This window comes from Anguilla anguilla, chromosome 6 (genome assembly GCF_013347855.1).
Source record: "Anguilla anguilla isolate fAngAng1 chromosome 6, fAngAng1.pri, whole genome shotgun sequence".
Lineage (NCBI taxonomy): Eukaryota > Metazoa > Chordata > Actinopteri > Anguilliformes > Anguillidae > Anguilla > Anguilla anguilla.
In genome coordinates, this window is record NC_049206.1 from 54,641,845 (window position 1) to 54,654,879 (window position 13,035).

At 52.6% G+C, this 13,035-nt stretch overlaps 1 protein-coding gene across 5 annotated transcripts in view; it reads left to right on the plus strand.

Annotated features, from left to right (window-relative positions):
• Positions 1 to 13,035, plus strand: part of enah (ENAH actin regulator) — a 107,993-nt gene that overhangs the window by 68,350 nt on the left and 26,608 nt on the right. For all 5 annotated transcript variants that reach the window (XM_035422394.1, XM_035422393.1, XM_035422391.1 and 2 more), the window contains exon 4: positions 11,973 to 12,042. In XM_035422394.1, coding sequence (XP_035278285.1) covers positions 11,973 to 12,042 — 70 coding nt within the window. The remainder of the gene's footprint in view (positions 1 to 11,972; positions 12,043 to 13,035) is intronic.

A 13,035-nucleotide genomic window follows, 5' to 3' on the forward strand; every position in this document is an offset into this window, starting at 1 on the left:
TCTGCTTTATGTACACTACTTCAGCTGGAGCGTAAGCCTTCCTTTTCCAGAGCTCCAGTGAGAGGCCCATGTCTGAGTGAAGGCAAGGGAACCCTTGATTTTTTTTTTAAAAGTCGTTTTTTTCCCCCCAGAAACTGGCTTGTGCTAATCAGCCCTGTTCAGAATTTGGGCAGTTTGACGGTTTTGAGGGTCTGCGTTTGCTCAGCGGTGGTGGGTGGGCAGTTGTAGTTCTGGGCCAGATTTATTAGAGAAAGAACACACACCCTGAGCTGTAGACCTTTGGATGTCAGGGAAAATAAAAAACTGAGGCTACGTACACTCTTAACTTCAGAACTAGTGCTTGATGAAGGCAAGGAGGTGCTGAAATGTTGGCTCTGTCTCTTAAAAGAACCAGCGTTTAGAGCAGGTCCCCAGTGTCTGCTGGTTTTCGGTACGTTTCAGCCCTAATAAGTCATTCACTGGCTGAAGAGTCCACACACCTTGTTCTTAACTGGCTGCTGATTGGATGGGAATGCCTGCGAACAGTGCGGCCCTCCAGGACCGGAGTTTGACTCCCCTGGTTTAGCTACCGGTCGATGAGCAGCTGCTCTACGCTGAGAGCTGCAGCCGAGTCCGCTTCCTGTCCGTGCTGAATTGACTTCCTGTTGACTGATCTCTGTTAAGCAATTAAAGAGACGAGAGAGAACGAGTATAAACACGCCCCCCCAGCCCTGCGGGACGGGACCCCCGACTTCTGCCCTGACGCAAAACGGCGCCCCTCAGGAGGCCCGGACAAGTCCAAGCCTGGCCTTCATCAAGAGATGATGGCTGTTCCTCCGGTCTCTTCCCCAATCTCTTCTCACCTTAGGACCTGCCCCCCCCCCCCCCATACGATTGACAGGCTGTCCTCCCTTGGCGTTCCCTCCCCCCCCCGTCCCGTCGTCCCCCAGGTACCCTTGAGGAGCCGTCGTCGCATGCCGCCGCGGTGATTCGTTCGGCGTCCGTACGGTATAAATACCGCGTGGTGATGGCCTGTTGACAGCGAAATGCTCTCCGGTCGAGCGCGCCGGATTATGTGACCTCATCCGCGTCGGAACAAAGAGGACCGTCCGTAAAGCTCCGGCTCCTGGGCGGGACGGTGTGGGGGTGGCTAAATGCGGGGCGCGCTGTATTTTGGGGTTACGGCGGCTCGTGATCTTTGTCGTCCACCCCCCCCCCCTTTAGCCCGGAGACACAGTACCCAGTTTTGGGATGTTGTCTCATTGGACCCGGCCGCATTTCTGTGCCAATAGGAGTCAGTTTTCCCAGCTACAGGGAGGGGAATAGTTGCTGTGTTTGTTTTGCAACTTGTGACACCATGTGACACAGCATAAACACTGCATGTGATTGCGTCAACCCCCCCCCCCCCCCCCTCTACCTCCACCCCCCCCCCACCCCGGTGAAGATGTAGGGGGACGTTCAGCCCCCTGCTCCAGTTTTTAGTGAAGTGCTGCTCGACACCTCAGTGCCGTCTGTAGTCCTGCTGGTATAGGAGTCCTTTTTTAACTCGCTATCCGACGCGCACGTCTAGGACAGGGGCAGTCTCTTTTCCTGGGTTCCACTCGGGACGCACAGACTCGAGCCGTCCCCTAGTCCCTCCACCCCCCTCAGAGGAGGCAGGAAGATTTTAGGCCGTCTCCGTCGTCGTCGTTACCGTTTTCCTCCGTTGCCGAGCGACGCCCCCCCCCCCCTCTGGCACGGACCCAGGGTGACGGGTTCCCGACCCCACCATGCCCGCTCCGCGCTTGAGCCGCTTCCCCCCGCAGAGGGTCAGCCAGGCCAAAATCATCCTCAGGAGTGAGTACCGCGGGACGGGGGGAGTGGGACGGGACGGGACGGGGTGGGGTAGGGGGTGGGGGGGGGGATGCATGCCTCAAAGCTTTTGGTGCGGCGGTGATGTATGTTTACTCTGTATGGGCTCGACTTGGTCACTAATGCATTGTGAACTTGGGGTGTACTGGACCGTTGATGCATTGCGGTGCAAACGTCACGATAAAACTGCATCGATGTGACGTGTATGAATCGATTCGTATCGCGACGCTTCGTTAATTTGCAAGGCAAACTTTTGTATCGGCAGACTGAGGCGCTGAAGTTAATAAATGCTTGTTAACTTTGAAAGTTATACTGTTTGTTATTTCATTGATCTCTTGCTTGTCATTTGTGGGGGGGGGTGTTCTGTCAAATCTGATGGTCACGTACACATAGCAGCTAATCATATCGTTATTAATCGTATCATATCGTTACAAATTAAGAGAAACTCTATGACATTGTTTCGTTGTTCAGGGTATAGCTGTTGTGTTGTATCATGATCGAGTCGTATCGTTACACCCCTGTGGTGGGCAGAATGTGTTGCGTGGCTCTGGTCAGTGGGCTCTCTGGCAGCCGTTTGATGAGGAGGACCTGGAGCCCGTGCTCTCAGGGATCGTGTTACTGTAAAAGGCTCCGGAACGATCCCTCGTAAGCGGTCGCTAATCTTCACACTCGCTTATGACGAGAGGCGGACAGGCCGAGCGAGATATATAAGGGTCTGGGCCCACCACGGCGTGTCTGATGAGGAACGCTAGCGCGTTCGCGCGAGGCTGCGCTGTGTATGTGGAGCGGCTACGCTAGGCTACGTAGCGAGCGCGCGTTCCTGCAGTGCTGTGTCATGCTGTAGCGCGGCCGGTCAGCGTGTCCCCGTGCTCCCTGCAGCATCTTTCCGGTATGCTGGCACGCCGCTCGCAGTATACGCTCGGGGAGGGCTCAGAGGCCACGGGGCGGGCGTGTGATTGGCTCCCGCCGCGCTCTCTGCAGCGCTCCCATTGGCCGGCCGGCAGCTGTCCTCTGTGCGGATTGGCCGGCGTCCGGGCCTCAGCTCGGTGCTCTGTAGCAACAGATGAAGATCTCAGAGGCGGTGCTCTGACCACTCTGCCTGTTCCTGGGGAGACGGGCGGGGAGCCAAGCCCTCTCTAGAGTACCTACAGGGTCTGAACGCATCACTGCTGCTCTCTCTCTCTGTCCTTCTCTCTCTCTCTGTCTCTCTTTGTTTCTGTCTCTGTCTCTCTCTCTCTCTGTCTTTGCATCTGTTTCTCTCTCTGTCTCTCTCTCTCTGTCTTTGCATCTGTCTCTCTCTGTCTCTTTCCTCTTTGTCTCTCTGTTTGTCTGTCTCTCTCTCTCTCTCCTTCGCTCGCTCACTCTCTCTCTCTCTCTCTTTATCCCCTCTGTTTTGCTCTGAAGCCACGCAGGCTTTGTCATTAGAGTACTCTGACCTTCACTGCACACGTGTTCAGATTCTGTTTAGCAGAGAAAAACACTGCAGCACTCCCCAGCACAACGGCCGGGGCTACACACGCACCCCTCTGCCTGTAACTGAGAAACACGCCGCCGCCGCAGACGCCAGGACGGGCAGGCGGGGGCCGGTGGGACTCCCTGATTGGATGCCGGTCACGGAGTCTCGGGACGTGCGTGTAAACCCGGGAGTAGGGGAGTGTGGGGGTTGCCATGGCGCTACCTCGCCGGACCCGTCCCGCAGCTGGAGCTGAAGCCGTTCTGCCTGCGACTCGGCGCCCAAAATAAAATGTTTACCCCTCACCCCCCCCCCCCCCGCCACCCTTTCCGCTCGCTGTTTCCATGCAGAGCTTCTTTTATTAGGTGACGCTGCGTAAAACCCAGTCCTGTTCACAGCTGGCTCCTGCCACCGGAGGAATGCAGGCCCCAAACACCCCCCCCCCAATACACATACACCCACCACACACACCACACACACTACCCACACACACACGCAAACCCACCACACACACACACCCACCACCCACCACACACACTCCCCATACACACACACCACACACACACACGCAAACCCACCACACACACTCACCCACCACACACACTCCCCATACACACACACCACACACACACCCACCACACACCACACACACTCCCCATACACACACACCACACACACACACGCAAACCCACCACACACACTCACCCACCACACACACTCCCCATACACACACACCACACACGCGCACACACACACACACAAACCCACCACACACACTCCCCATACACACACACCACACACGCAAACCCACCACACTCACTCACCCACCACACACACACACGCAAACCCACCACACACACACACCCACCACCCACCACACACACTCCCCATACACACACACCACACACACACCCACCACACACACTCCCCATACACACACACGCACACACACACCCACCACACACCACACACACACATGCAAACCCACCACACACACTCACCCACCACACACCACACACACTCCCCATACACACACACCACACACACGCAAACCCACCACACACACTCACCCACCACACACCCCACACCACATGCACAGTCATGTGCATACACACTCACCACACGTGCACACACACACACACACACACGTATACACACGCACATTCTTACTGATAGTCATGTGGTGCTCTTTAGTATTGTGCAGATGCTGTGCATTCTGAATGGGCCTCTCCTGCTGCCTGCAGACTCCCTGTCTCTGCTGTTCCAGAAAAATCCACTGTAACTGTCTCCATACAGGCGCAGCTTGTACATATAGAATTTATGAATGTATGTGTCTAAGCATAGCAGTTACATTGACCAGAACATAGATCTCATTCCCCATTAACTTTGCACAGAATGAGTGGTCTTGCTCACCTTACAGTGGATCAGTGTAAGAGCCCCACAGAACTGACTCTCTCCCCTTAGATCAGCTGTAGATCGCGCTGCCAACACTGACCAAAAATCTGAGGGTCCGGAGGCAGCAACGGACCAGAGCCTCAGCTCTGAACTTCAGTATACAGTAGCATTTACAGCACCTGTGGATGTGCTGACGTGCTCGCAAACGCTACAGTATACCCTTGGGTCAGTTCTGTTTACGCTGCTACTACTAGGAGTTACAGTAACCGCATTTGGGTCTCGCAGAAATTAGCGCCATTCGGGTTTGTGTTTGCGGGCAGGAGTCGAACGCGTCAGACCGCGCGTTGTTACAAACACGGGGGGCCGTGAAACGCCGCGCGAGCTCAGCGTTTGCGTTTCGGCTGCTCTCCGGAATGACTAAAAGAGAAATTAATTGAACTCCACTTGGCTGGAATTAAAAAGGTTGTCCCCTCCTGCCGCTGTTCCAGCGGAGCTGTCAGCGTGCAGATTTAAGTTGCTGAGGGTAATGGGTCCTCTTTATTAGGTTTCTGCCATTTGTTTATCAGCTGTCTGTTTTTTAAATTTTATTGTTTTCTTTTTTTTTTCGGGCGGCGGGAGGTTTTTACCGTATTGTTACACGCAGCTGTTCGGCAGCGCCGCGTTTTTGTTTCGTTTCCGTGCTCACGCTGGCGAAGCGGTAATTAAAACAGGTGTGCTTGTGTTTGCCGGTCTGTCCCGGAGTCTTCCGTTAGTCGCGGGGCTAATGCGGCTAGCAACGTTGCGCCGCGTCAATGCGGAGTTTGATTTAAGGCTAGCGTACCGCCTCCGACACGTCCACATGAACGAGTACAGCCCCGTTGGGCTGTATCATTAATCTCTGTTTTTATTCAACTTTACCCAGCTTTCCTGAATTGTACTCCCCTTTTCTTCAGTTCTTCCTTTTCCTTCACTTCTTTCTGTTTACATTGCTTGCATAATTGATGGGGACTCAATAACCAATTTCACCACCGATTGCTCACAGCTTGGGTGAATTCCATTTTTAAAAAGGGAATTTACGATATTTACAAGTGCATTCTGGGATTGTCTTCATAATATTGAATAATGTGTGCAGGTGGTAAATTGCCCAGTGACAGCAGCGAAGGCTTGTATTTCGACCTGCCTGCACTGTGACATCACATGATCTTAGGTTCTACACTTGTAGGTCAGTCATGACATCCGTCTTGTCATCATACTTGTGACACTGACTGTATTTGGCAAGGTGTATTTTAAGCACCTTGTTTTTCTCTAGACTGCATGTATGGCATGTAAGATAATGGGGTTTGGGGGGTGGGTGGGGGGGGGGGGGTGTATGGGGAAAATGAGGTCATTCTGTTATGTGCTCCATCTCTGCAATGTCAATGTCGATTAGACGAACAGTCTTAATAACCACTGCTCACTTGTGAGGTGCCTGACTGATGCGGATGACGTAGCTTCGGGTTTGTCCGGGGACGTTTTGTCCTCTGTTCAGAATGCGTGCAGTCGGAGAGTTTCATCTAGATTTGCATTTCAAGTCCAATAAGCTGGAGCAGAATGCGTGCTTATCAGAGAGAAGGGAGAGCGTTTTTCCTCTGAATCGGTCCCCAATTGGATTCCGCATGAATGGAATTAACCTTTGCAAATTTGCTGTGCAGAGGGCAGTTTTATTCTCGGTGCTTCCGCCCCCCCCTCCCCAGACGATGTCAGCGGTTTTCGGAGAGAATAATACACCATTACAGGTCGAGTCCAGGACCCAACGCCTCTGACAATGACTAATCAATATGTGCTATTTGATCCTCCATCCCAAAAGTGAAATTTTGGCTCAGACCTCTTTTAATCCTCACTGGCCCCTCCCTCTCACCCCCCGGGAATGCTGGGTACTGTAGTCATGCGGTGTGAATGGCAGGACGGCATTTCGACCTCGTTCCCACGTGTTTAATCTGTCAACTGATACGTTTATTAGCGAGCTCATTGCGAAGGCATGTCAAGGGCCCGGTCTTTGGCTTTAGTGGTGTGGCTCTAGGTGTCGGTTATGCCTGCCAGTGCTTCTGGCCCCCCATCTGCCGGCTGGTGTGAATAGATGCCCCCGCGTCTCCTTAGCAGCACGTAAAAGCCCCCTCTTCCAGCACTGCCCCCTCTTCCAGCACCGCGTTCCCCGACAAGGCTCGGCGTTAGCGATTAGCCTGACCTGAAACCGTGACGTGTTCCCTGGGCCTGGAATGGGACCCGAACGCGATTCGCGCCTTCCTGTGTGAAAAGGGAGGGGGGGGGGGGGAAGATGGGCCGAGTGCAGGAGCTGGGAGATTTCGGAAGTGCGGATTGTGCCCACGTACCGATGGCGGCTCCCGTCTGCTGTTTTCTGATTTTTCCACTTGTCGCCCTGTGCCTCAGAATCTGTCAGAATTATTCATAGGTTATTTTTGATGTGCACAAGGCAAAAATGAAAAAAGAAAAAAAGACCTCGCAATATCCTCAGTTTCCAAAAAGATAAATGATATCCTCTGATTATAATGATATCCCCTCTACACCTTGAATTGGGGAGACAAAACTGTGTTGTTTGTCAGACAACGGACAGACCAGACCAGGGTCCGTCACGCCCACTGATGTTCACCTCCCTCGTTTCCCCAGAAACTGTCGCTACGGTGAACGCTTGCAGTGTCCACCTGCTGAAAAACACTTCCTGGTTGTGACTCTTCCCTTCTCCAGGAGGGAGAGGGTTAACTCCTTAGGCAAATAATCTCCCTCTCTCTCTGTCTCCCTCTCCCTCTTTCCCCCTCTGTCTCCCTCTCTCCCTCTCCCTCTCTCTCCCCCTCCCCTTTCTCTCCCCCCCCCACCCCCCCGAGCAGACCGGTCATAATGTGAAGGGCGGCTGGGTTTGTTTTTTTTTTTTCTCTCTCTCTCCCCCAACCCCCCCCCCCGCCCCTTCCCTCTTTTTGCCCTTCGCCCATTACGGCATGAATAATTGATGGCGGACAGGAAGCGGGAGGATTAGGGGGCGGCTGCGTCTCGGCGAACATCGCAGCCAGGCGCAGACCGCCCAGCCACCCGACTCCGCGCCAGTCCTGCTGGGCACAGACGCCAGGCTCCCAAGTCGCCCTACGAAAAACAAGGGAGGGGGGAGGGGGGGGCTGAGGCGTGCGACGAGCGTCATGCTGATGTACCTGAGCGCCCGGGACGTTGCCGAAGCGGGGGTCACCGCCGCCCCCGCCCCCAAAAACTGCCCCGGAGGACTGTGGCAGTACGTCTGCTGCCAGAGGAGGCACCACGCGCTCGCACGTAGGTCCCCGATGCTAACGTGCTAACGTGAGGCGACCGGGTCTTCCTTTGGCTTTGTTTTCGAAGCGGCTCATCCTGCTTGCTGACGGGCTCTCTGTTTGGCCACCGGACCTCGGCCGCTGCTGCCGCGTCCGTAGCGCTACCAAAAAAAAAACAAATTGATTGATTTCTGTTATTAGCGGCGCCGTACTGTTGACTCCAGACGCTTCGTTACCCGGACCGTCGGCCGGAGCCTTTGTAGTTTTGATGTGGTGTAACAGTGGAAGCTGCTTTTTCTGAGGATGGAAAATAAGGGCATTTGGCCCCTGACATTTGTACTGTTTCGCTTGTGTAATTCCCGCTGGGCAGAAATAATGCTAATGTCTAGGTGCGGGTATGCTTGGGCGTGTGGAAAAAGGCTACAGCCAATGTCAGCATGTATGTGAAAATGCTGTGGGCGCCACCTGCTCTCGAAATGCTTTGAGGCTTGCAGAGGAGTGTCATTAAACAAATGTCAAGGAGCCAAGACTACGGAGAATAAGTCTGAGCTCAGAGGTTTATTTACCTGGAAAATGGCTCCTGAGATTGAGCTGAACTGACCCTCATGAAATTCAGGGCCCTGGGATTAACGCGTTTAAGTCACTGCGGACGTTTACCTGTTTGTTGCTGTAATTTTCCGCGAAGAGCGTAATTAATCATCGACACTTTTGCTTTTACTTTTTCAGTCTGGCTGCGCGCAGCCCGAGTCTTCAGAAACGAGAGATCCCTCAGTCTAAACGCTGAACTCGTTCTGCAGCAGTTTGTTTTTTTGAAGGACAGTTCCTTTTTCTTTTTTTTTCTTGGGAAGCGCCCGTCGGTTTCACGTTTGGGTTTGTTTGCTTCCGAAACAGAGAGGAGAGGGGCGTGTGTGTGTGTGTGTGTGTGAGCGTTCCGGCCCGTTTGGCGCGGGGTTTCGCTTGCGCCTGGCGGAGGCCCCGCCCACCGTTTGTGTCTGTTGACACTGGGTGGTGATGTCATCGGGCCTTGATCATAGTTTCTCCCAGGTGCCGTTGTTTGTTTATTTAAAAAAAAAAGAAAATTTTTTAATGAACTGGCTGGCATCGGCAGAGAGGCCCGACCCTCCGCTTCGGTTGCGACTTGTTTTGCCGAGTTGATTGCCGGCGGCCGCTCTCTCCGGCACGGCTGGGCCCAATCACGCTCCTTTTGTGCGCTCGCGGTAGGGCGAGCGGGGGGGGGAGAACTGCTCTGATCCTCGTGAGAAAAGGCTGTGATGAAGACATTCATCAGCCGCTGATTACGCGCGCTCGGCAGACTGCTCCGGCAGACGCCGGGTCTGTCCACGGCCGATTGACAGAAGCCGAGGTTCCGGTCTGCCGTGCCGCCGCCGCGTCTGCCGGTTTGTAAATTTTTTGCGACGCCTCGTTTTCGGGTGAAATATCTCTCCTCGTCCCGCCCGTGGTCGACGCTTCTCAGAGAATCGTTTGAAGGACCGGGGACTATTTCGGGGGCCTTCGGCTCGGTCCGTGTGACTGTCGTCTTGCGACGTGACTCAACGGGGGGGGGGATCTGATTAGGCCATCTGGCACATAAATCAAAAATAAATTATAAAAGGGCTCCTCGATGTAGAGCTTGGGAGGAGGCCAAACCCGCACCCTTTCAGTACTGGGGTGGGCACTGCCGTCGTTGGGGCACTAAACAGAAGAGCTCCTTTACATGTGCTGGTGGGGTGGGGTGGTGGGTGGGGGGCGGGGGGGATGGGGAGGAGAGAGGCTGTACATGTATCAGTATTGATTTGAGGCTGTCGTACGGTAACAGGCTTCGCCCTTGCGTCTGCTCCTCCATTACGGCTCTAATGCAGACATCCATCAAGCTGCTGCATTTCCATCAACGTCTCCATGTCCTCCATCGGCGATGGAACCGACGTGGCCTCTGATTGGCCCGTTCGCTCCAGCGTGTGAGGTCTGATTGGCCAGCACTCTTGGGCGGCGCTGCTAGCTAACAAACAGGAAGGGTGGTGCGGTGCTGGTCGTACTCATTCGTGCTTAATGAAACAAGAGACCCCCCCACCACCCCCCACCTCCAGTTCCACACCCTGTAAATAGAAGTCTTTCACCCAGTGAATACAGCAATAATCCCTGGTCTGTGTGTTGGAAGGAGGCGGTGTTTGTTTTTAGATTTTCATTAGAGTTGCGCCCCGTGACCAACAACACCCCCCCCCCCCCCACCCCCACCATCACCACCCCCTCGTCCGAGTGACTAGAAGTAAATAACGGGCCGTGTGGAGACTAAAGGGGTCCTCGAATTCAAGATGGCGGTACAAAGAGCTCCTTCTCCCCTTCTCCTCACGTCTCTGTTACTGCCTGAGAGAAATTTCTGGGCCCTTGACGGTTTTTTTCTCGAACGGTACCCCTTTTGAAGCAGGTGTCGAATGTGTGTTCCAGCAACTTCTTTGTCAAGGCTGCACCAGCAGTGCGGTGCGCTATTTTTTAATTTTTTCCTCCCTCTCTCTCCCCCCCCCCCCCCCGCCCCCACCCCTACCATCTGATATGTCTGAGGCGGCTGTCTACTTCTTCCAGGGACGCGAGCTGAATTTCTCCTTTAGATCTTCCGTCCTCCGGCACCCCTCCTGTCTGGTAGCGGTGGGCGGCTGTTTTTCCGCGGGGTGGGGAGGGGCCCCGTCCCGTGTTCCTCGAGGGGGGGGGGGGCAGTGTGCGCACCCGTTTTTTTCCCCCGCCGGGCTCGTGCGCTTAATTACTTCATCAGCCCAAATCGTTGCTGAGTTTTTCTTCTCTTTCTTACATTTTTAAATTTTATTCATGAATCGTGTTTTAAGATTATGCTTGTGTACTCAGGAAATATTTTGCTGCATTGTCACTCTGGAACAAGCTCTGGTATAAACACCTAATTATGTAATTTGGACCAATTTAGTCAGAGGAAATAAGTTGGAACAAAATCCAGAATACCCAGAAGTCCCTGGGAAGGGAGTTAGCGTGGCACTGCTGACGCAGGGGAAGGCCTTGTGTATTTAACGCCTCTCGTGTCTCTGAAGAGTCTTCTGCTGTTCCTTTGTTCTGCCTCCATCTTCCGTTCATCTTAATGTTACCCCGGCGCAGTGGTACCCAGCCCTGGTCCTGGAGATGTACCTTCCTGTAGGTCTTCACTCCAACCCTAACCAAGCCACACCTCATTCAACAGCTAGAGATCTGTATTGAGCTGCTAATCAGGTGGAATCAGGAGTGGCAAATTAGGGTTGAAATGAAAACCTACAGGATGGTAGATCTTCAGGAACAGGGGTTGGGGAACCACTGGCCTAGTGTCTCCTGCTCATCCTGCTCCACTTACGTAAACCTGGAAGTCGCGTTCTTAATACACAGATTTCACCTCCACACGCATTTCAGATGTGAGTTATTTGCTCTATGTTCTTGGCCTGGCCTTTTATATTTCACCATAAGAATGCAGGCACACGTACCGGTGAGAAGGTGAGACAAGGTCGTTTCTGGATGTCCTGATACCAACTCCGTCCTTTTATATCATATTTAGCTGATTAGCATAGTTTCTGCCGGTGTCCCTGACCCGTCAGCTCCGGTTCGAGTCAGACCTGCGGATCCAGCCGCAGCCAGCAAAGACACGATTATGCTAAAGTGGAAATTTGTTCTCAGGAAAAGGTCAGTGTTTTACAGATTGTTTTGCAGTTGCCCTGCGTATGCAGCCATTCCAGAGTTTCTTCCGTATTTCAAGCTCCCAGAGTTCATTGCAGTGTCGTGGCGATGATGTCTGTGACATGTCTGTGAAACGCTCAACGGGAACTCTGAGGACCGGTTTAACCAATCGTGACAGCTGTTAAAAACGTTTGATTTAATGCTCATGACAAGGAATGAGGCTCTTGGTATACATCGCTAGCTCAGTGAATATGAGTTTAAGGAAGTGGGGCGAGTTTTTTTTTGTTCCTCTGTGGTGCCTAAACCTGATGTGTGTGTGTGTGTGTGTGTGTGTGTGTGTGTGTGTGTTCCGCTTCCTCCCACAGGCCCCACGCTGCCCCGAGCCCAGCAGGTCCAGAATGGGCCGTCCCCCGAGGAGCTGGACCTTCAGAGGAGGTGAGAGCCAAACCCCCCCCCCCCCCCCCCCCCGAATCTGCTGACCTGAGGACCTGCGGGGCTGTCCCGACTCTCTCATCATACATTCTCACATCTGTTAATCCTGGGCACTGTTTCAACTTGGCGGCCACGACATCTCTCTTAAACACAGTTTTAGGCCGTTTGAGTAGTTACATAACATATAAAGAAGACACATTATATTTAACTTTTTATGTCCAGTTCATTTTAAATATTATAATCAATATCCATTTGATTTTAAAATATTGTTACACTTTTTTTATTCCGTGATTTGTAATTTTATTCCTTCTTGGTCTTTTGCAGACTCAAATGCTTATTAGCATTAGCGTTGAGGAAGTTTACATTTTAACCAATCAGGATCATGCTGGTTTAGTTGGCTGCCAATCAGAAGTGAAATTGTAGTGAATGTCCATCACAGATTGGACAACATGTCATACCCCCAGCTCTCATGTCTAGAATCTGCATATATTTCTTCAAAAGGAAATGCCATAATTTTCCTGTGTACATATTTTGAAAGTATAAGTATGCATTTTAATCTTAATGAGCACTTCATATTCAAGAAAAAAAGTGATTCAGTAATTAAAAATAATTACGCTGCAAAAACGATGTGCAAAACGGACTCGGGTGGGTGGAGACTTACTAACAGCCACGCCGGAGAATTGCGCTCGTTTTACAAACGAGAGACAGTCTGGCGATTATCCCGCTGGTACACAAGCCACACTGTCTTTTTGCCATTGTTCTGTTGTTTCCATAGCAGCTGGCCCCCATGTGGTTTTGGGGTATGATGCATGTCAGCAGTTAAAAAAGAAAAAAAAAAAACACGCACAGGGGTTTGTGTCTGCAGAAGGAAGTCTCATTCTCTGTTACTCTTCAAAACTGTGCTTTCATTGTTATTGTTTTTATTTTTATTATCCATCCCAACTTTTATACTGCGGGGGCCGGATGAACGATGTCATACGAGGACACTCACAGGAA